The sequence below is a fragment of the Penicillium digitatum genome, chromosome 1 (assembly GCF_016767815.1).
Source record: "Penicillium digitatum chromosome 1, complete sequence".
Lineage (NCBI taxonomy): Eukaryota > Fungi > Ascomycota > Eurotiomycetes > Eurotiales > Aspergillaceae > Penicillium > Penicillium digitatum.
In genome coordinates this window covers 5778328-5800607 of record NC_089384.1, presented here as the reverse complement: position 1 = coordinate 5800607, position 22280 = coordinate 5778328, and the positions used below count along the sequence as shown (strand labels likewise).

The 22280-nt window shown below is 48.4% G+C and overlaps 7 protein-coding genes across 7 annotated transcripts; 3 read left to right on the top strand and 4 right to left on the bottom strand.

The window, feature by feature from the left end:
- Positions 1-166: 166 nt before the first annotated feature.
- Positions 167-2064, bottom strand: Pdw03_4328 (Inosine-5'-monophosphate dehydrogenase; the record flags this gene model as incomplete). Its single annotated transcript, XM_066100713.1, has 3 exons — positions 167-1308; positions 1506-1814; positions 1875-2064. The coding sequence occupies 3 exons, from the start codon at positions 2062-2064 to the stop codon at positions 167-169; spliced, it is 1641 nt and encodes a 546-aa protein (XP_065956113.1).
- Positions 2065-2795: 731 nt separating this feature from the next.
- On the top strand, positions 2796-3923 carry Pdw03_4327 (Oxidoreductase, short-chain dehydrogenase/reductase family; the record flags this gene model as incomplete). Its single annotated transcript, XM_014675782.1, has 5 exons — positions 2796-2866; positions 2919-3038; positions 3342-3506; positions 3561-3704; positions 3764-3923. The coding sequence occupies 5 exons, from the start codon at positions 2796-2798 to the stop codon at positions 3921-3923; spliced, it is 660 nt and encodes a 219-aa protein (XP_014531268.1).
- A 216-nt stretch (positions 3924-4139) lies between these two features.
- Positions 4140-4600, bottom strand: Pdw03_4326 (DUF952 domain protein; the record flags this gene model as incomplete). The annotated part of the gene is made up of 2 exons (XM_014675783.1): positions 4140-4256; positions 4310-4600. 2 exons carry the CDS (start codon positions 4598-4600, stop codon positions 4140-4142), a joined length of 408 nt encoding a protein of 135 aa, XP_014531269.1.
- A 1262-nt stretch (positions 4601-5862) lies between these two features.
- Positions 5863-11496, top strand: Pdw03_4325 (Ras GTPase activating protein, putative; the record flags this gene model as incomplete). Its single annotated transcript, XM_066100712.1, has 2 exons — positions 5863-10552; positions 10607-11496. The coding sequence occupies 2 exons, from the start codon at positions 5863-5865 to the stop codon at positions 11494-11496; spliced, it is 5580 nt and encodes a 1859-aa protein (XP_065956112.1).
- Positions 11497-12001: 505 nt separating this feature from the next.
- Positions 12002-13882, top strand: Pdw03_4324 (Golgi to endosome transport protein (Ent3), putative; the record flags this gene model as incomplete). Its single annotated transcript, XM_014675784.1, has 5 exons — positions 12002-12083; positions 12182-12213; positions 12305-12384; positions 12450-12531; positions 12596-13882. The coding sequence occupies 5 exons, from the start codon at positions 12002-12004 to the stop codon at positions 13880-13882; spliced, it is 1563 nt and encodes a 520-aa protein (XP_014531270.1).
- Positions 13883-15269: 1387 nt separating this feature from the next.
- Positions 15270-16553, bottom strand: Pdw03_4323 (High osmolarity glycerol pathway protein Nbp2, putative; the record flags this gene model as incomplete). The annotated part of the gene is made up of 1 exon (XM_014675785.1): positions 15270-16553. One exon carries the CDS (start codon positions 16551-16553, stop codon positions 15270-15272), a length of 1284 nt encoding a protein of 427 aa, XP_014531271.1.
- A 482-nt stretch (positions 16554-17035) lies between these two features.
- On the bottom strand, positions 17036-18819 carry Pdw03_4322 (uncharacterized protein; the record flags this gene model as incomplete). Its single annotated transcript, XM_014675786.2, has 3 exons — positions 17036-17193; positions 17351-17354; positions 17890-18819. 3 exons carry the CDS (start codon positions 18817-18819, stop codon positions 17036-17038), a joined length of 1092 nt encoding a protein of 363 aa, XP_014531272.2.
- Between the last annotated feature and the right edge of the window lie 3461 nt (positions 18820-22280).

The following is a 22280-nucleotide window of genomic DNA, read 5'->3' as shown; positions in this document are numbered from 1 at the left end:
AAAAATAAAAACGTGTCTGCTCATTATCAGAAAAGGCATAAATCTTCAAATCGTAAACTCCTATCCTGTACCCTTATTTTTAGTTTTCAAGGCCTCATCATCTATCGGGGTGACCCCGATAGTTGTATTCACAAAATGTCCGGTCAACTCTTACAAAGCTTGGATCTTACGAGTAAAGCTTCTTGTCGTAGCTGTGGAGACCGTGGACGTTACCCTCGGTCATAGCGCTGGCACTTCTCATCTCGAAACGCACGGTACCGTTGTTGACACCGGCGTGCAAATCAGTCAGGCTCTTGACACCAATGTCCTGCAGGGAGTGCTGGACACCGGCAATGAGGTAAGGAACGAACTTGGTGACGGATCCGCGGTCAAGAACAGAGCCAGCGACACCCTGAGCAACAAGGACGCGGTCCTTCTCGGAGAAGTAGCGAGCAGTACCAGCGTTGCTGGCCTTGCTGTCCTTTCCACCACCACCGGCCTTCTTATCCTCCATTGCGGCGATACTGCCCATGCCGCGGTAGGCCTTGACGAGCTGACCCTCGTTGCTGACGTAGTACTCACCGGGAGACTCGGTGGTACCGGCAAGGAGACCGCCCATCATGATGGTGCTGGCACCCATGGCCAGACCCTTGACGATGTGGCCAACGTTTTGGATACCACCATCGGCGATACAGGGAACACCGAAGCGAGCGGCAAAAGATGCAACGCTGCGCACGGAAGCGGCCTGAGGACGACCAACAGCCATGACCTCCTGGGTGATACAGGCACTACCACTGCCCATGCCAATTCTCAGGCCATCAACACCGGCGGCAATCAAAGCAGCAGCCTGCTCACGGGTGACGACGTTACCACCGATGACGTCGATCTCAGGCATCGTCTTCTTAATGTACTTGATCATCTCGATCTGGTACATGGAGTTACCCTGGCTGGAGTCCAAAATAACAATGTCCAACCCGGCTTCGGCAAGAAGCTGGAGGCGCTTCTTGTCCTCCTCGCGAGTACCAATAGCAGCAGCAGCGATCAGCTGCTTGGAGTCGGGGAGCTTGGAGGCCAGGGGATAGTGGAGGTTCTTCATCAGATCAGAGCGGGAAAGCAGGGAGACGATGTTGCCGTTGGCATCAATGATTGGGAGCTTTCCCTTCTTGGATCGACGGAGGACCTCGTTAGCCTCGGCTAGGGTGGTGCCGGCCGGGGCAGTAACAAGATCCGTGGCCATGATGGCAGTCACGGATTCGTCAAGATCAGTATGGAACTGGATATCACGCGAAGTGACCATTCCAACGAGCTTAGACTTGAGGGTTCCGTTCTCTAGTTCAAACATCAGTAATTGCTGTTGAAAGCTTGTGTAATGATAGTTTCCAAAATAGGCAAATTGCTCAGATAAAATCTGGTTCTCTACAGTGCAACTTTCGTTGCTGCAGTGGAACGAAAGTTATAAATTAAAGAGGATGGTCATCATGCAAAATGGGGGGTGGTGGTCGGAGAAGGAGATTTGGTTATCTTACCAGTGACAGGGAAGCCACCGAAGCCCCACTTGGTCTTCAGCTCCTTGGCCTCACCAACAGTGGTCTTGGGAGAGATGACAACGGGGTCCAGAATGAAACCATTCTCGTATCTCTTGACCTTGCGGACCATCTCCGCCTGATCTTCGGGGGAGCAGTTATGGTGGATAACACCCAGACCACCGAGCAGAGCCATGTGGATAGCCATGTTGTGCTCGGTGACGGTGTCCATGGGGGAGGACAGAAGGGGGGCCTTCAGGGAAATACGCTTGGTAACAGGGGTATCCAATGAAACGTCGGAAGCAGGGAAACCTATGCATGTCAGAAAAATGGAAAAGTTTCTTTTTTTTTTAATTGCGGGGTTCGGCATACCGATGTAGCCCGGCAGGATCAGGAAATCGTTGTAGGTCAATGCGCCGTGCTTGTCAGAGTCAAGCAGGGTATCCGCATCGAGGCCATCAAGGGTGGTATAGGTATCCAAAACTTCCAGAGCCTTGGTGTAGTCGGTGATCTCAGCCTTCATGGCGGCACCAGGTGCTGCTTCACCGGCGGTGATAGGCATGGTAAAAGAAAGAGGGATTAAACAAGGAGTGAGACTCGACCCGTTGTAAAATCTTAATCAACAGAAAGAAACGTTCTGCTGATGGAGAAAGTCGAGCTTTCCCAAGGAAGAGAAAGAAGAAGAAAAAGGTCGAGCGAAAATTTGTTTCCTTTTCTCTGCCGTGCACGGCCAAGCCAGAAGGGAGCTTGTCTACTTCGAGTATAGCGTTCAGGATTTTTCACAGTCCGAGATTCTGATTGGCTTGTAAACGAGACCCTCCTAGGCGGTGGGCTTGTTTTGTGCTTGGCATCATGCATTACAGATGCATCGATACTACCATGTAAATGGTGCCAAGATTTAGTATGATGGAATAAAGTAACGTTGCTAGGTGTGATTCTAAAATACACCCCTACTGTAGAAGACGTTTCGCCAATGAGCTCGACAAATCTTTCCATTACCGTTATGCAGCACAGCTTTCGAAGTTGGGACATGGTAGAGGTCCAATGTCAGTTGGCTATAATTGTTAGGATGCCATTCCTACCTGCGTGTAAAGCCGTCGGATGAACCAAATTGAAGTTCTATAGGGATGGCTGGCTATACGACGGATCAGCAATGTCGCTAGTTACCGGCTTCAAGTCCCGTCTTCTATAGCAACATGACGATAGATCGATAGAAATTAAAGTGGCAAACACAGCATGTTAAATGCAGCAAAACCTCATTAGATTCTTCTAGACATGACTTCTACCATCGATATGCAATCTTCTATGGGTAAACATGGCGCTTTCAAGCCTGCACCGGGGGCACAGTCTCAGAGTAAGCCGGGGTGAGTAGTGTTTTTACCCGAGTGAAATATTTCGTCTAAAATTATGTGTTAGACTGGAGAGCTTAATGGTAGAGCCCAGTGAGTCGACCAAATTGGAGGGCCTTCACGGCTTTGCTGAATATGCGGGTTCCAGAAAGCTGAAGGGCAAAAAGGCTCTAATAACTGGCGGAGAGTATGTGTAGCAAGTTCATAAACTTCCTTGAGCTAATCGCTTCTTGGCTCTGGAATTGGACGAGCAGTCGCTATTCTAATGGCCAGAGAGGGTGCAGATGTTAGTATAGTTTTTTTGCCTTCGGAACAGCCAGACGCGGAGACTACCAAAAAATCCGTTGAGCAAGAGAACAGGGTTTGCCTTCTAATACCAGGTGATTTGAGAGATCGCAGCTTTTGTCGCCGCGCAGTGGATGAACATATGAAGAAGTCAGCCTATAGTACTGTTCCTGGCATTAGCGAATGACTTACCCCGAGAGTACAGATACGGCACGGTCAACATACTTGTCAACAATGCGTCGAAACAGTACTTATATAAGGAGTTTGAGAACACCGATCTGGATAAGACTGAAGATATCTTCAGAACCAATATCATCCAGATGATTGCGATGGCAAAGTTCGCTCTTCCTCACATGACACGAGGTGATTCGTGGGTGCTTTCTTGTCTGATCTACATCATTGTATATTCACGCGATTTCTGCAGGATCATCAACACTTCTTCTGTGGTGACTTTTCGTGGCTCGGGGACCATGATTGATTATGCCGCAACCAAGGGAGCTATCATTGGCTTTACTAGGTCTTTGGCGACACACTTGCTTCCCAAGGGCATTCGGGTCAATGCAGTTGCGTAAGGAACATATATTCATCTCTCCGTGAAAGTAGATACTGACTGCTCTCCAATTTAAGTACAGGCATGGTATATACACCAATTCAAGTCGACACCCGAGATCCTCAGGAGATGGAAGGCTGGGGTCGCAAGGCTGGTCTTGGCCGACCAGGTGAGCCTGGTGAGGTTGCGACAAGCTTCGTCTTCTTGGCTAGTGCGGATGCTTCTCTCTACTGTTAGTGGTCAATACCACACAAGTTCAAATTCTTATCATTTTGGTTTCCTGTGGCTAATAGATAGCTATACATGTGCAGATGGGCAAGTGTTGCACTGTTACCCCGCTTGGTGACTAAATAGTGTCACCGGGAGTGATGTAATGATGGAGATGTCCGCTAGAGCACTGTTCTGAACGTGTGCTTGCAATTGGTATCAATTAAAATTCAACGGGATACATAGTCAGTACAGAAGCCACGGCTTTGCCGCAGCGAGAGCTTTGTCCCATCCCTCGTCGTTCTGCCAGACGGCAACGCTCTCAATCTCCTCTCTGCCCAGTTTGAGTCCATTGTAGAGGTGCTAGGTCTTATTTCAGCAAAGCTAAATATCAAATTGAGACATTTTTAACTTACTGGGAAAAGCCCTTCGCCGGGTCGAGGACCAGACACTTTCCCGTCTGGGGACTCCCAGCGGATGTCTTGTATCACACGATGATACTCGATCCTCAATACATAGACCAGTGGTTCCTCCGTAAAGAATGCTTTCAATGTGCCTCCCACCTGATGCGCCATCGAGAGGTGGATGAAGTCATCGGCCTTGTCCAGTTCGCTTACCATGAGCCGCTCGGGAATTGGCTCGCGGACTGGTGCAGTAGAAGGCACAATCTTGTAGATATAGCGAGGCTGGGATAGTAGCGAAGCCATGACGAAAGTGATGGGAGGAAGCAGTTTAATTCGCCGAGTCAATGGTAATAGTGAAAGAGAAACAAAGTTTGTCAGGTGGTTTTGGCGGGGTCAGTTCGGCAACTTCCCTCTCGAACGCGCTGGGACAAATGCGCCATTTTTGTACTAGTTTAATTAAGTTTTTGTTAAGATTGACATGCAAAGCCAATTTTTTTATGTTGAACTTGATTTGTAAATATCATCATCAGCAATGTTGGGTTGATACACACGTTTCGAGTAAAAGTAGCTTGAATATGTTGCTTGAGAACAAGCAGTGTACATCACACCAAAATTGGGCACTAGAACTACCTAAGAATGTCCAAGCATGTCTTTAGTGCCGGTTTTTCAGGTTTCAGCAGATTTTTTTCACTTATACCAAGTTTTTAATGTCGAAGATTTCATTATTATAGCCCTCGAGATTTATGACTGTCTTGCAACAACCCTGATCTTTGCAGAAGATGACAGTTTGGGGCAAGATATAAATGCTAGAAAAGCCTAAAACAGAGCCGAGAACCTCTCAGAAGCGATCAAAACCTTAGAAAACCATTAAGCACGGACAATCAAGCATGAAGTATACCTGTGCATATCATTTGGCGGTCTACAACATAGTTGGTGACTTCCAGGTTGAGAGCTGCCAGGAGTGTTGGTCGCACGGGACTACGAGACCTGCCTGATGCATCAGCCACTTTTGCCAAGACTGAAAGTATTTGATAGGTCCGATATTGGAATTGTAATCAATGTTCAGCATATCGAATAATTTAACGTAAGGGACTATTGCGATCTCAAATAGTTGCAAATGAACAGTTGATTACCAAGTACCATACAAATGTCCAGGGCATGAGTTGTCAAACAACTTGTTCTTCGGTTCACGTGACTCCAGATCGATAAGTCACTATCACCTGATTGCACTATACCTGATCTGGAGATTTGTTATGTCCCCTGCGCCCACTTTGGGGAATCTTGGTCGCACTTGCACCCCCACCGTCAACAATTCCATCACCGGGGATCCACGAGCCCAGAGCTTGTTGATCCAAGTCACACATCTAGTGATTGAATTATCTTTGCAGCTAAGTCACAGGAGGTTGCCCTTGAATGCTATCCAATTTGGAACGTCTCTCCGGAAAAGGTCTTGGAGACCTTGTTTAACCACCCGCCCATTCCGCATCTACCACCAGAGCAGGGATGTGGTCAAAGGAGCGCGACATTTTTCAATCCGATTTCGCATACCGACCTGAGATTAAATGATGTCGACTCAATTTCCATCCCTAAAGCGGGCCCAGACGGACCTTCCCTCGCAGTCCACCAGTCCATTACGACACGGGTCGACAGCGTCCACAAGTTCGTCTACATATTCTATCGCATCAAGCTCATTTGCCCCCAGTCGGACTAGCACCGTCTCCTCTAATGCATCGACATCAAACAAATTGGGTCACTTCAGAGGGAAGAGTGAGGCAAGCAGTCTAAGCTCAGGAACGACTGTCATGGACGCAATGGAACGAGGAAGTTGGTCCAATGCTGGTACAACGTACGACAATATTCGTCGATCTCTCCGACCATTACCACAAGCCCCTAATACTTCATCCTCAATCGCGAATACTGGCGGGTACCGACATTCACGAAGCCATACAATCGATGAATCACGCGCGTGGAAGGACAATCGACCCGTCACCCCCGAATCGCGTCATCTCCATCTCAAAGAAAATGTGTCTCCACGTCACCAAACGCATACCTACGAATCACAGAGCCCCCCAATGTCTACCTCTCCTCGCAACTGGTCTCCTGTGCCCGGAACATCGCGTCCTTCGTCGGTGCTACACAATGCCCATCCTCCGCAGTTAACTGCTGCAATCTCCGCACCTGAACTTGAAAAGTTACAAAAATCATCTACGGGTCATCTCAGAACTCTGTCTAAGTTTGCACAGTCCGGCGAAAACGAATTCGGCGCCGCCGCAGCTTCTGTGGTGGGATTGCAAGGCCGTCCACGCCTTAAGCGAGCAGACTCGGGTGGCGGAAGAAGTGGTGCAGTTTCCCCCGAGAAGCCGAAGGTGTCCTCATGGGCTGCCGGGAAGTGGATGGACCAGCAGCGACAATTCATCCAAGCATACGAGTATCTGTGCCATATCGGAGAAGCCAAACAGTGGATTGAAGCTGTCATCCAAAAGCAAATACCGCCAATCGTTCAGCTGGAGGAAGGACTGCGAGACGGCGTCACTTTGGCGGAGGTGGTGCAAGCCATGTACGCGGGCAAAACCCTTCGTATTTTCCGACACCCCAAGTTACAGTATCGCCATTCAGACAACATCGCTTTGTTTTTCCGATTCCTCGATGAAGTTGAATTGCCAGAACTGTTTAGATTCGAACTCATCGACTTGTATGAAAAGAAAAACATCCCCAAGGTGATACACTGTATTCACGCGTTGTCATGGTTGCTCTTCAAAAACGGCATGCTGGAATTCCGCATGGGTAATTTGGTTGGTTTGCTTGAGTTTGAACACCACGAACTTGAAAAAACCCAAAAAGGGCTGGACAAGGCCGGTGTCAGTATGCCTAGTTTTGCAGGTATGGCTGCAAATTTTGGCGCGGAGCCTGAACTGGAACCTGAGCCCGAGCTCATCGAATCGGAGGAGGATCGTATTGAGCGAGAAATGCACGAGAACGAAGCCTCAATCTGCGATTTCCAGGCCCAGGTCAGAGGAGCCATGATGCGTTTGAAGCTTGGAAATACGATGAACGACCTGTGGGATTTTGAGCCCCTCCTAATTGAGCTTCAGTCACGTCTACGCGGAGATTGGGCACGGCAAATCAGTGAATACCGACTAAGCATGCTCCAGTTTGCAGTTGGACTGCAGGCCATCAGCCGAGGCTTCACTGTACGTCGCGTTCAACAAAGTGACAAGCAGTGGCGCCAATCTCAGGAAATGGACGTTCTACAATTCCAGAGCCTGACTCGGGGGTCTAGGGCTCGCACGCAAGTCAGTCATCTAAAAACTCGCGCACGACGAGAGGAGTCCGGCATCAAGCAGATTCAGGCCGCGATAAGAGGTGCACTGCAACGCATGAATGTTGGTGACCAATATGAAGAGTCTAGGCATGCTGAAAATGACGTGAAATCACTTCAAGCTTTCATCCGCGGTACCTTGCAACGCAACCAGATCGATGCTCAGTCTCGTGATCTGAAAGAAGTTAGTAGTTCTGTCATGTCGCTCCAAGCAGCCATTCGTGGTACCTTGCAACGAAGAAAGATAGTTGCTCAGTCCCATGAGCTGAAACCAGTTGGTAGATCTGTCATGTCGCTCCAAGCTGTCATCCGCGGCACCCTGCAACGAAAACAGATGAAAGCTCACTCCCATGAGGTGAAACTAATCGAAACACCTGTCAAGTTGCTCCAGGCTGCCGTACGTGGTACCTTGCAACGTAACCAGATCGATGCTCAGTCTCATGAGCTGAAACAAGTTGGTAGATCTGTCATGTCGCTCCAAGCTGCCATCCGTGGTGCCTTGCAACGAAGAAAGATAGTTGCTCAGTCCCATGAGCTGAAACCAGTTGGTAGATCTGTCATGTCGCTCCAAGCTGCCATCCGCGGCACCTTGCAACGAAAACAGATGAAAGCTTACTCCCATGAGGTGAAACTAATCGAAACACCTGTCAAGTCGCTGCAGGCGGTCATTCGAGGATCGATTGCCCGTCGAAATTTGTTTCACATGAAGGTTTTGCTCAACAACGAAGCGTCCAAAATTATCTGCATTCAATCAACTATCAGAGCTCTGATTGCCAGAGAACTCCAAACTCTGCTGCTGGACGATTTGGAAGAAACAGAAAATGAATGTGCTGCATTGCAAGCTATCGCGCGGGCCTCTGCTGTAAGAAAAAAAACCTCGGCCATTCGTTCCGAGCTTGCAGAACATCTGTTGCCAGTGATCGACCTGCAGACTATCCTCAGGGCACAAACTTTAAGAGAATCATTGGATGTGCAGAGGACCTCATTACTCGGCGAAGAACATTCCATCTTTGAAATACAGTCCCGGACACGCGGTTTAATCCACAGGCAGTATCTTCTTGCACAAATAGATGAACTGGAGAAGCACGAACATGCCTTTCTTGACCTGCAGGCCCTTACCCGTGCTGCCGTTTCACGAATGAAGGTGGGGGACATATTGACCCAGCTTGAGGATACCGAGGAGGAAATTGTTGAACTCCAATCTTTAAGCCGGGCAATGCTTTCGCGTGTTGAAGTTGGCGACATTTTGACCGATCTTGAGGCAGAGGAAGACTTTATCACAGATTTCCAAGCACGTATTAGAGGACACCTTGTATGCAACCGCTTCGAGGAACGACGTCAATATTATAATGAAAACATGGAGAAGGTCATCAAGGCTCAGAGTGTTATCCGAGGCCGCATTCAAGGCCAGGCTTACAAGAGCCTGACCAGCGGAAAGAACCCACCTGTTGGAACAGTCAAGGGGTTCGTGCATCTTCTTAATGACAGCGATTTCGACTTTGACGAAGAGATCGAGTTCGAGCGCCTGCGAAAGGCGGTTGTTCAACAAGTGCGACAAAACGAGCTTGCTGAACAATACATCAGTCAACTTGATATCAAAATTGCCCTGCTTGTCAAGAACAAGATCACATTGGACGAAGTCGTCAAGCATCAAAAGCACTTTGGTGGACACATTGGCAACTTGCTATCCAACACCGAGATATCTTCCAAGGACCCCTACGATCTCAAGGCCCTTAACAAGACATCAAGGAAGAAGTTGGACCAGTATCAGGTGTTTTTCTTCCTTCTTCAAACCCAATCACAGTACCTGGCTCGCTTGTTCCGGCGATTGCGCGAGGTCAACACCTCGGACAAGGAATATGAGCGGATCCGGCACTTGATGATGGGCCTCTTCGGATACTCTCAGAAAAGACGCGAGGAGTATTATCTCATTAAGCTTCTCGCACGATCCGTGAAAGAGGATATTGAAAGCTTCACATCTCTTCCTGAATATCTGCGCTGCACCTCCTTCTGGAACAAGCTTTTCGCCTCATATGCCAAATCATCACGAGACCGGAAGTTCATGCGCGACGTCTTGGGGGCTGTCGTAAAGGAGTCTGTTATTGAAAACCCAGATCTTGATTTGGAAAGTGACCCGATTCAAATCTATCGCTCCGCAATCAACAACGAGGAGCTCCAAACTGGCCAACGAAGCCGCCGACAGCCGGATCTTCCTAGAGAAGAAGCGATCAGAGACCCCGAAACCAGAGAGACGTTCATTCAGCATTTGCAAGATCTTCGTGACATTGTTGACCAACTATTCTTGAGCTTGGAGGACTTTCTATACCGGATGCCATTCGGTATCCGATATCTCGCACAGCAGATGTATCAAAATCTACTTGAGAAGTTTCCTGGCGAGGATTCTGGATTCATTCTCCAGGCGGTTGGCCATTGGGTGTGGAAAAATTACTTCCAACCTGCTGTGCTGGAGCCAGAGAAGTATGGTGTGATCGACCGTGGCCTCACCCAAGAACAAAAGCGAAATCTTGGAGAAATCTCGAAGGTCTTCGCTCAGATTGCATCTGGGAGACTTTTTGGGGCAGAGAATGTCTATCTTCAGCCGCTCAACAACTATATTGGGGAGTCTATACAGCGCCTAGGGCATATCTGGGGCCAGATGATCTCAGTCCAGGACGCAGAGGCTTATTTCGACATTGATGAATTCAACGACCTCTATGCTAAGGCCAAGCCAACCCTGTACATTAAGATGTCTGACATCTTCTCGATCCACCAGCTTGTGGCATCTGAGATTAACTACATGTGTCCCCACCCTGATGATTTCCTCAAGGAACTTGTGCGAGAACTTGGCAATGTCAAAAGTAACGAGAACGAATTGATGGGCGTCAGCTCTACCGAGATCAATCTCACATTGAATCCCAAATTGGCTCATGTTGAAGGTAAGAGATCCTAGCAACCCTTAACCTGATCATTTTTCTAACTTCCCCTCCCAGACCCGGAAGCAGATGTGAAGACGCTCTTTATGGAGACTAAGCGCTGCATCCTCTACATCATCCGAGTCCAAACCGGTGCCAACCTAATGGAAATTATGCTGAAGCCACCGACAGCCGAGGACGAGGAGCGGTGGCATACTTTAGTTCGGGAAGAACTGAACACCAACAACCCTCGCAGAGGCGCCTACTCTGAAGCCAACAGCTTAGTTGACATCAGTGCTATGAGCTACTCCGAGCTGAAGGGCATTGCACTCGAAAACATCCTTCGGCTTGAACAGAATGGCAAGATCAATCGCCACAACCACTATCAGGATCTGTTGAACGCCATCGCCATCGATATCCGCACCAAGCATCGTCGGAGAATTCAGCGAGAGCGTGAACTGGAGGGTGCTCGGCTGACCTCTCAGAGGCTCAGCGGCCAAGCCGTCTATCTAGACCAGCAACTCAAGACATACAACGATTACATTGAGCAGGCCATGATCACGTTACAGAACAAGAAGGGAAAGAAGCGATTCCTGATGCCGTTCACCAAACAATGGGACCATCAGCGAGAGCTGCAAAAATCAGGCAAGATATTCAAATTTGGATCCTACAAATACTCGGCACGCAATCTTGCGGACCGAGGTGTCCTGGTTGCCTGGAAGGGCTACTCCGAGCGACAGTGGGATCGGGTCGACTTGACCATCTCAAGCAACGAAGTTGGTGTTTTCACCATTGACGGGAGCAGTGGTGTCATGATGATTCCCGGCGCCAATGCACAGGTACCGCTGGACGACTTGCTGCAGGCTCAGTTCAATAACACGCAATTCATGGACTTCTTTGAAGGACAGATGCGAGTCAATGTCAACCTTTTCTTGCATTTGATCATGAAGAAGTTCTATAACGAGTGAAAGTCATATTTTATGGACTTGATGAGGGATGAATTGGGTACACATTATTATTGATTTTATGATTTTCCTGTCTTTTTTTTTTCCTTAATGTCTTTGTTTGGTGAGATACCATGGGTATTTTGTTGATTTTCGATAGCGATAGCGCTCGGTCTACACGGACGAATAAAATGTACACAGTGTGATACCATCCAGTGTCAACTGTAAAACATTTCAAATTTCCAGAAAACTTCCTTAGCAGAAAGTAGAATTACACAGTAGACCAATCGTTTAATGTAGCCATTAGAAGTATACAAGGCTTGGTCAGGGGCTGCCACGTGACGTGGCGCATTCAATCGGGTTGCCAGCTGGAAACCGGGCATCTTCCCCCTCCAACTGTCCATGTCAGTCCTGAGGGATCCCTGATTCTTCTCGCGCTAGGCTTACAGTTGCATGTGCCGCTATACTCTACTCGCTCATATCCTCGGTCCCCCATATTTGTCCCGACAGCTAGTAGTGATCCCTCGCCATGGATTTCTCCAATCTTAAAGAGCAGGTCAGCAACATCACCTTGTATGACCTCAAGGCTGGTGTTCGCAAGGTGCAGAATGGTAAGTTTAAATCCCGTTTGGTCCGAGTGTGTTGTGAACAAAAACTTCAGCTTGCATATGTCTTATAATCTGCGAAAACTAATCTCACTCCGTCATAGCTGTCATGAACTATACCGAGATGGAATCCAAGGTTCGTACACAATCGTCTTTGCGCGAACCAACAGGGCCTCTCGCACGGCGAAAATTAGAAGATCATGCGATCCAACGCTTACACAAGTTAGGTCCGGGAAGCTACAAACAATGAGCCCTGGGGTGCCTCAACCACGTTGATGCAGGATATCGCAAATGGAACGCATAGCTAGTCAGTCCATGTTGCCTGATCTTACCCGTACCAACGTCACATGTGCTGACCTTCCATTATTACAGTCAATTACTCAATGAGATTATGCCCCTTATCTACAAGCGATTCACCGACAAGGCCGCAGAGGAATGGCGACAGATCTACAAGGTAAGATACGCACGGGTATTTATGCGGTTTACCACGGCTAAACTTATTTTCCTCAAAATTATAGAGCCTCCAGCTCCTTGAATTCCTTATCAAAAACGGTTCCGAACGAGTTGTCGATGATGCACGATCCCACATGTCGTTGATTCGGATGCTCCGGCAGTTCCACTATATCGACGCGAATGGCAAGGACCAGGGTATCAATGTGCGCAACCGGTCATCCGAGCTGGTGAAATTGCTGGGTGATGTGGATCAGATTCGAACTGAAAGAAAGAAGGCCAAGAACAACCGCAACAAGTTCAGTGGTTTCGAAGGTGGCGTGGGCGTCGGATCAGGCATGTCTAGCTCGGGATCGGGCCGCTATGGCGGCTTTGGCAGCGAGAGTCTGGGGTACGGTGGATACAGCGGAGGTGTCTACGGTGATGGTGGCGGCTTTGGCGGGGAATCGGGCGGGCAAGCTGGCGTTGATTTCCAGGACACCGGACGCCGGTCTAACCGCTTCGAAGAATATGACGAGTATGATGAAGGAGGTGCCCCCGCACGCTCGCGTGAGCCTGCCGCCCGGGCGAAGCCCCAAGCAAAGAAGTCCGAGCCGGCTCCTGCGCCTGTAGCGGACCTCTTCGACTTTGGTGACGACGAGCCTGTTGCTACCGCGGCTTCCACCTCGACCGGCAAACAGCCCGCCGGCAGTGCTCTCAACATGCTAGACCCATCCCCAGCTGACGATGACGATTTCGACGACTTCCAGTCCGCAACACCGGCTACCCAGCCTATCCAGCCGTCAAACCACTTCGGCATCCCTCCTCCAGCATCCACTGCCAGCACAAGTTCAAGCACCCAATTCGTTGCGCCTCAGCCAATCTCGGCCTCGCAGGGTGCCAACATCAATGGCCTAGTTGGGTTCAAATCGGCCACCCCCACTCCCTCTTCCAGCGGCATCTCTACTCCCCTTTCACAGATGGCCCCGATGCAACAACAGAAGCCCACTGGGTACCAAGCTCCCACACCGAACTATTTCACCTCCGTCAACGTGCCCCAACATTCTGGGTCCTCTCACGGTGCCACCTCCATGTCTGTGGCTTCTCCCTCAGCAGCGAACAAGCCAGCTTCGGCAGCAGCCAAGAAGCCCTCCGGTGACGCCTTCGGCTCGCTGTGGTCGACCGCCAGCGCCAGCGCGGGGATCCAGAAGTCCAATACTGGCACAAAAAAGGGCCCTAACCTTGCTAGCATGGCCAAGGAAAAAGCTAGCGCCGGCATCTGGGGCGCCCCAGCTCCCTCCAGCATTGCATCCATGCCTAGCCAGCCCCAGTACAAGCAACAATCTAGCTCGGCCTTTGATGATCTGCTTGGTTGACCAGATATTAAAGCAACTGGTTACAACTCCCCTTCTTCTCCCCTGAGTCCATCCTCGCTTCTTACATCTGCGACATGTGGCCACGATTTTAGCATTCAGAATTCCTGATTTGACTACGTCTTTTTTTTCTCTCTTCTTTCTTCAGCTGATTTTGTATCCTCCATTCTATTTCCATTTGATCTCTTCTCCCGTTGGTTCTTTGCCTATGTATGTCTGCAGTATAGCAGGGCAGATTGCGAAAACTTTGCTTTCATGCCACTTCGCGTAAAAGCTTACCTTCCCTCGCCAGATTTTCTACATGCATCCCAAGCGCTGGGGATCCCCGATCTTCACATATTTAGATGCTTTGTTAGTGGTGCCGAAAAGCAAAATTTCCACATATCGTTGAAGCATTATACATTGAGATGTGCTTTATCCATCGGCAGCACAGCGGCATTGAGGTATATCAGGGCCTCTTTGTTGCTCATACTTCTATGTTGATTGTGTTCTACTTTCTGGTCTTTCTTATTCGTATAGCCCTGGGGTGCCTGAACTAGTTTCTCCGTGGTTTTGATGCTTGGTTTCTTTTGTCTATTTGAGGACTTCAAAATCCGTTCCATTTGACTCGATATTATATCAGAGACATATTGATCTGGGCTAAGTAGAATGTATCTTATGACAAGTGGTATTTGAATAGATTTGAATCGGCATTATGCTGATACTCACTGATGCTGGAAACGGCTGCGCTGAAGAGAACTAAATACAGGAGAGGGAAGATAATAGGAGGGTAATAAGAAGAATTGAGGGACGGAAGACAGAACATTTAAGGCGAGAATATGGCGACAGACTCGGGGTATGTAGTAAAAGAAGGATTCTCAATCCTCTTCAATCCCAGGTTATGTTTCCCCGATGTGTATGATAAGAAGACATGAATTGGGATCGTGGAGGGATGATATACGTTAATAAATAGGAACTTGCGGGTAATAATTCATCGCGAGGAGATGGGTTGAACATAAGGCTGGAAAGAAAGAGGTGGGTTTATATCTGAGAAGGTGGCTGAAAGGCAAAAAAAAAGACCTTGTGAAATGGAGCCCTGAACGGTCTCGGAGATTGTGTGGTTTGGGTATAGCGGGTGATCCACCAAAGAGGTACTAATTGAGTGTTCATCGATGAAACAACTCATATAGCAAGCCAACTATATATTATGTTTCATATCTGAGATCTCCCCAGTCACCAACAGGAGAGTAGAGCCAAGCTTTGCTTATCGGCTGTCAGGGTTTCATGGCGGGTTGCAACTTGAAACAGACAAGCCATTACTCTAGGTGATTCGTGCACGGAGCACCGCCAAGGTTTTGCTTGAAACGAACAAAGTCATCCAGGGCTGATGTTCGATTGGATCAGGTTTAGGTCAGCGTTTGTCGGCGCTCTCAGGAGCTTTGCTGGCCGGGATTTCGGGATCCAACACAGACTGAGATACGTCTGCGCCTTCCGTCGAGGCTGCAGCTGGGGTATTGCCGTTGGCGGCTTTGTTTCCAGCCTGGGCGTTCACGTCAGATGAGGCCTGCTCTACCTGGGTAGGCGTAGATATTTGGTCAGACTCAGTGGGGTCTAGACTGATATCTGCGGTTCCTGTGACCTCAGGGTTTGGTTCTCCATTCAGCGACGTCAAACCCCCTTCGATGTCTCGCAGAAGACGCACAAACTCCTCTGGGACAAGGCCATTCTCCCCTGTCTTGGGATCTTCTGCAACTAGCCAGCCCTGGCCATGCCGGTATGAAACATAAATCACTTGGCCCTCAGTAAGAGGCAGTTCGTTCTCATGCTCTCGTGTGAAGTCAAAGAGTGCAACGGCTTTTCCATGCATCTCTTCATCTGGACAGCCAACGGCAAACTGATAGTCTCTAGAGTACCGGTTTTCACCAGGAATTTCATCTTCGGACTCAAAGCCAGGATCATGTTCGTAGCCTTGCTGGCCGCTGGGGGCGTTGTATCCCATGATTGAATAGCGCCCCTCATTTGCCGGATATGTCACGTACTCACCACCTGGGCTTTCATCTGATGTGTTTGCATCATTTACGTAATATGTCTCACTGCCATCGGCGTTAATGCCAACGAGCACCCCGCGACCATTGTTGACCGCCTGACCAGTTCCAGACATGACTCTCTCATCTACAAGACCATTCATGTCAGAAGTCTTCTTGCGATGACGCGAGGTCACAACTGGGCTATGCAGATCCTCATCCTCGCTGTATGGTGGTCCATCCCCAAAGGACATAGCTGGCAACTGTTGGTGGACATGGCTAATCTGAGATTCTGTGCTCGATTGTCCTGTTGACCATCCCCGCGAGATATCCCACGAAGGTGGTGGATCGGAGAGCCGTCGATTTTCACTGGCCGGTGTAGAAACCCCGGAGGCACGAGGAGGGGGAGGCCCGTAATGGAGAGGATGGGTGGACGGGTAAGCGAAGTCTCGCACGAGGGCATATGGAAGGCTGGTGTGGAAGATGGGGAAGACGTGGGAGCCTGGGCGCGAACGATTTTGCGATGCAAGCGAGACATTGGAATACGTGGAAAGCCGATCCTTCGGATGCGTCGATGATCGTTTCACCGTCCCATCGGTGAGGATGGGTGGCAGGACTGAGAGATTGTTTGTAGACAGAATGTTCTGCGATGATGTGGGAGAGGACATCATGTCTGATATGGAGAAAAACCCAGAATTGGGTTCAGAATGAGGAATAACGGGGCGGATCTTAGAAAAGGAAATGTGGGGTTGTTCATCAGTCGCGTGGTTGGTGATCTAGTTTCGCATTGCGATTGACGCAGTCCAAGGTATTGAAATTTGCAGTGGCAGAGAGCGGATGTTCCTTCGGTTCGAATAAGGCAGGTCTATCTTGGGATCGAAGATGGAGGAGATGTTGATTTCAGGTACGATGCAGCAAGCGCCCAAGTCGTAAGGGGCCAAACCCAATTTTAGGTTCGTGTGATTCAAACCAGGGGGCAGCCCTTGAATGTCAAGCTTTTCAAGCCAAAAATAGGATGTCTATCCCAAGGGGCTCCAATGTGGTGGACGGTGAATGGGTAGGCAATCGGCAAACGACACGAGGGAGGGGGGGGGGGGGGGGGGGGGTAAATGTGGCCCGGGTGGAACGCCGAACCGCGACGGGGAAGATCTCACTACAAGAAGGCGATCTCAACGAGGAAAAGCCAGCGGGGTTGCAAGGTTTGAATAGTAGAATTTCCGCTCGACGTAGGATTGGCGAAATCGAGACCGTTGTTCCAGCCGTTAGTCCCGCGATCTTGAGGGCAGGGAATTGCTAAATATAGCAAGAAAACTGCAGAAAGGGCCAATGTCAGATAATGTTACGGAGGGACAGCGCTTATGCAGGAAAGAGTGTGTAGACCGACGGTGACCAGGATTAGGTCAAGGCCACATGGGAAATGGGAAATTTGAGGAGAGATAGACTGGGTGAACGCCGGAGATTGCCATACCTGTCTAGGTTGTAGGTTCAACTGGAGTAATGATCAGCGCGTAGTTGGTTTTGGGGTCGGGGCTGTTGGTTAAGACAATTTGATTTGTTTCGATAGACTGTAGCAAAGGAAGCAGCATGAATCAGCCAATGTGCAAGGCAGCCGCTCAAAAGTCACAGAGTTGGGCGTGGGTGAAGCTTGAACCCATCGACAATCACGTGCTACCCAACCTTAGCGTGTTTCAAGTCTGGTTTCGTCTATTCCCGTTTGGGGCTAAAAGCTATATATGGAGTCACTCTACTTCAGTGCCTTGAATATCTTCACGTTCATTTATGAACATAGGGCATATAATACATTGGTTCAGGTTACAACGGGGTAATGAGTTTACAATGGAATAAAAGGGTTGTCATTCCACTCGGATTTTCGGTCGCAATGTCCTATCTTGGATGTCTCGGTCTTTCAATATCATTCTATGTGGGTTGACTCCCAGCCATAAATACAGTGCTTGTGCTGATTTCCCAATCTGTCACTGTTACGGTTTTAGGTTGAACCCCTGTTACAGCTAATGATGTGACAAATGTGGTCGGCTGACTGGTCGGCTGAGAGGATAGCTGAGCGGATATCGGGCTGCCGAGCGCATCGAACTGCGAAGGGATTGCAGCATTGTTGAGATCTTGGTCAGTCTCATAATTGCTCTTGATTGCCTGCTTGCCGACCGTGTTCACCATGTCCACATCCATACAAGTTGTGTAGATCTCGGCCTTTCCATTGGGATATGTGGGATCAATCCCCGCAGCGGTGGGCCAGTCCCACACCCAATAAAGTGTGTATGGCTTCCCACTGGGAGCATTCAAGGGCAATTGAATATCCTGCTGACACCAGAGGTCCGCTCCCATACGCGGGTCTGCTGTGTGAGTGTACTTCGCTTGTCGAGTCTCTGAGATTTCCCCCGAATTGATCTGGTAGCAACGGCCATCGTCATAGTTCTGCACTGCCAAGAGCACACCTCGCCCATCGCCTCCAGTGCCGTCTTGAGTCCAGGCTCCGTGAACATCAAGGAACTTCTCGCCGGTCTTGGGTTGCGTGGTGCCATATACAAAAACAGATCCCCGGTTCGTGGGCTTTCCGGGCTGATTCTGGGGAAGCGTCACATGGCCGTTCTCCTGATAGCGAAGGGCAATTGCCGCACCAGCGTTGGCTTCAAGCCGAGGGCTTCCCTCTGACTGAGTCTGATCCTGCTGGGTGTCTTTGCACATTTTGTCGATTGGCAGAATCTGAGTTACATTTGCCCTTGTGTTGGGCGGAATCAAGTAGGTCATGGTAGGGTCGCTAAAGCCCAGTGTCGTACGCATATAGTTCCCCCGCGCATATCCTGGAGTGCCGACGAAGGTTCCGTTTGGAGCGATGAGGGTGAGCTCTTCCACCCAAGAATGAGCCTGTGTTTGGGTGTACAGAGCAAGGAGTACTGTGAATGCATTGATCAACATCATGGTAGTGGTTTTGGATGTGTAGGGCTCGAGGTAAAAGGTTGTAAAATTGAAGTTTTGTAGACTTGAAGAGGACGGCAGCCGGCGGCGTCAACTCGAGTCGAGTAGTGATTGCAGTATGTTTTCTTTGAATACAGATATGACACAGAGGCAAGGTTGCTCAAGCGGGAGGTGCCTTATTTATTGAGTGCACAGAAAGCGGCCAGATCGAAGGCTGCAACAATGGGCCTTGTTCAGAAGAATAAGATCCTTGGGATGATTGACCTGGGACAATAGGTGTGAATAGAAAATGGGTCAATTGTTGGTCTTTCACCAAAACGCGCCCAGGCCACGACACAAACAAGGACAAGAAATGAAAGGAGTTCAAGGAAATCTGTTACCCATAACGAAACCATTGTCTGACCTCGAGACGTTGCGATTGGAGAAGCTCCAAACCTGATACCAAACCGTCATTGTTACAACCAAAACAGTTAATAGACTGAGGTACAAGCCCATCCCCTAGCTTCTGGACAAAGCAGGGAATGATAGGATGAGAGAGCTCAGTTCTCGGAATATGTTTAAAGGGCACGGAATATTTCGAGACATGCTTAGTTCCGCTCCTGGCGCGTAGCTGTGACTGCATGAAGTTAGAGCTCGATCTTCCAAATCTTGCATGTATGTAGGAGGTCTGCAGGTCCGTTGGCTCAGCAAGCACGGCCATTGGCTAGTTCGGAGTCCCTGGGCGCTTCGCTGTCGGAGTCGAAACTCAAGAAAATTGGATCTCTGAAGGAAAATGAAAGATGCCTCTGATTTTGAACAAGCAATAAGTTTTATCACAAGCATGATCAGCTATTCACTACAATTCTATAACGTACCAGAACCGATGACATTGGAATATCTGTTTTTGGGCTCCTGGGGTGATGATAGCCAATGCCTAATTTACCTTGTTCTCGGTCAAGGTGTGGCTAGATATCCATCGTTGACCTAGGCTGTATTGCTACAATGTGATCTATTTACCTGGTCTAAAAATTGGAGATTTTGACTGGGTCTCTCAAGTCCTTGTAAATAGATTGACTCATATGGCGCTATCTCTATGATCCGTCCTCGAGCAGTACATAAGGGCAAGACTTCGAGGTAGCGGCAGAGGTTGATCGTCCCAGTCTATCGTGACAAGTGTCCCTCATTGCGACTCTTTAAAAAAAGCTTTAGTAGGGCCTTTTGCCCTAACGTAATTCCCAAGCGAGCTGGCCACCCAAGCGAGCTGGCCACCCCAACCAGCCTATTAATTTTAAACGCATTTATTTCAACCAAAACTCCATCAACTTCAATCAGCTAAATTCCAGGTCTATCTGGACATGGATCTCTTCTATAGCCCTGATTTCCACATGCACCGCATTTCGGTAATGCCCTTGTTCTTGGTAATAAAGGTGCTTCCCTGTGCGCGCGGACCTGGGGGCGGGGAGGTTCAATCACTTCCTCTGGTTGCACAATTAAAGCAGTAGCTTCCTGAACTGATAAGCCCTCTGTAGCAGGTATCTGCTTTCGAGGTCGAGTTTTTTTCTGCTTCGTTTTCTCGTTTTCCGATCGTAGATCGTGAACTTCTTTCTCAAGAATCGCTGCTGATTGCATCGTCATTTGGCAAGCTTTCAAAACCTGGTTTATCGCTGAATTGAGTGGACTTGGCGGGCTTCGGGATCTTTGACGAAGTAATGCTTTGATTGAGGATGCTTGTTTCAATAATTGAATGTGATTTGGTGGTGTTTTTGGCTCCCATTCACTACCTCGACTAGATGGGGGAGTCGGAGTTCGAAGTTGAATATTGAGCTTAGATAACACTCGATCTGGATAAAGAGGAACTAAACCAGCAGCTATAAAGCTGTTTTGAATTGTTTCTGATTTGAAAGCTTTAAGTCGTGCAACTAGATATGCTTCAAGAAAATCAAGTTTGTCGATATGGTTGACACCAAGACGCATTTTCTTTTCAACAAGTTGACCGTAAGAGCGTTTTAATACCGCAAAACAACAAATATCAAGTGGCTGTAAAAGATGAGATGAATGTGTAGGCATACAGATTGGAATGATGTTGTTTTTTTTCGCAAAGTTCATCGAATTTCGGGGTCAAATGACTTCCATGTCCGTCAATTATCAAAAGTCGATATTGACCTTTTGTCCGTGAATAAGTCGATAGAATGAATAGTTTTTCAAGCCATCGAAGGCCAATTTCATCACAGGTCCATCCATTGGGACTGACTTCAAAGCGCCAATCATTTGGAAGATTGTCGAACCAAGATTCAATGAATACTTTGCCTTTGAAAACAATGCATGGAGGTAGTGCCCAACCTGAATCATTTGTACATTCAATTGCAGTCACCCATTCGCGATTTCCAGGTTGTAAAAGTGATCGCCGACCGTAGTATTCAGATCTCGTAATGACTTTAGCAGTTGCGGTTAATCCCATTGCAAAACCAGTCTCATCGAAGTTATAAATGTCATCGTTGTCAATGCCGTATTGAAGAATCGTTTTTTGAACAAGTGTAAACCATTCACCAATGATTTTTGGATCTTCACATTTAGCACGTTCGTAATTGTAACGTCTGGAGAATCTCGAGGATAGATTGGGATGTCGTTTAATGTAATTAGTGACCCAATTTTTGCCGACTGTAGATGATGGGTTGATTCCGCGATGCGAAAGTAGAACATTCGCCATTTCTTGCACCATTGAAGGTCGTGGAGCTGAACCACGAGCGTCCATAGAGAATATCCATTTTTCAAGTGATTACTCTTCAATCTCACTTAATTTATGAGAATTTGCGCGAGAAATCGCGCGGTGTTGTATACCATTCAGGCGGGTAGAAAGGGTGGATCTTGGGACGTTAAAACGGCGCGCCACTTCACGAATTGAAGAGATTTCTTGATTCTTAAAAGCCTGGATAGCTAGTAAGATCCTACCCTCCTACTCTATTGAATTTCGAGAGGATTGAGTATGAATTGGTGGCATGGTGGGTGGTTGAACTAACTAAGATCTAATTCATGGACGTGTTTTGGTTGGGGTGGCCAGCTCGCTTGGGTGTCCAGCTCGCTTGGGAATTACGTTAATAGTAGATCGGATTTTACCTTCAAGATGATAGGAAATACTCAAACTACAGTACAGTTATTACTTCACTAGCTCATTGCTATATGCATCTTACCATATAGGCCGCAAATACCTTTCAATAGGTAATCATAGTTTTCGACACGGGGTTTGTCTCAATGTAGGCTAACCTATAAACAAGCTGTAATCCGCACTTTCCGCACTGTAGTCAAACAATTCGTCAAAGTGGAAAGAAGATGATTAGTGCTATAGTCAGTTTTAGAAGAACGTTGTCTTTTGATCTATTGAAAGCTCTTTATCTAGCTAGGAAATGTAGGGAAAATGTCCATCATAGAAGGGTTATAAAGACACAATTCCGCTTTTTTTTATCGCCTACTAGCAGTCAGTATCTTTG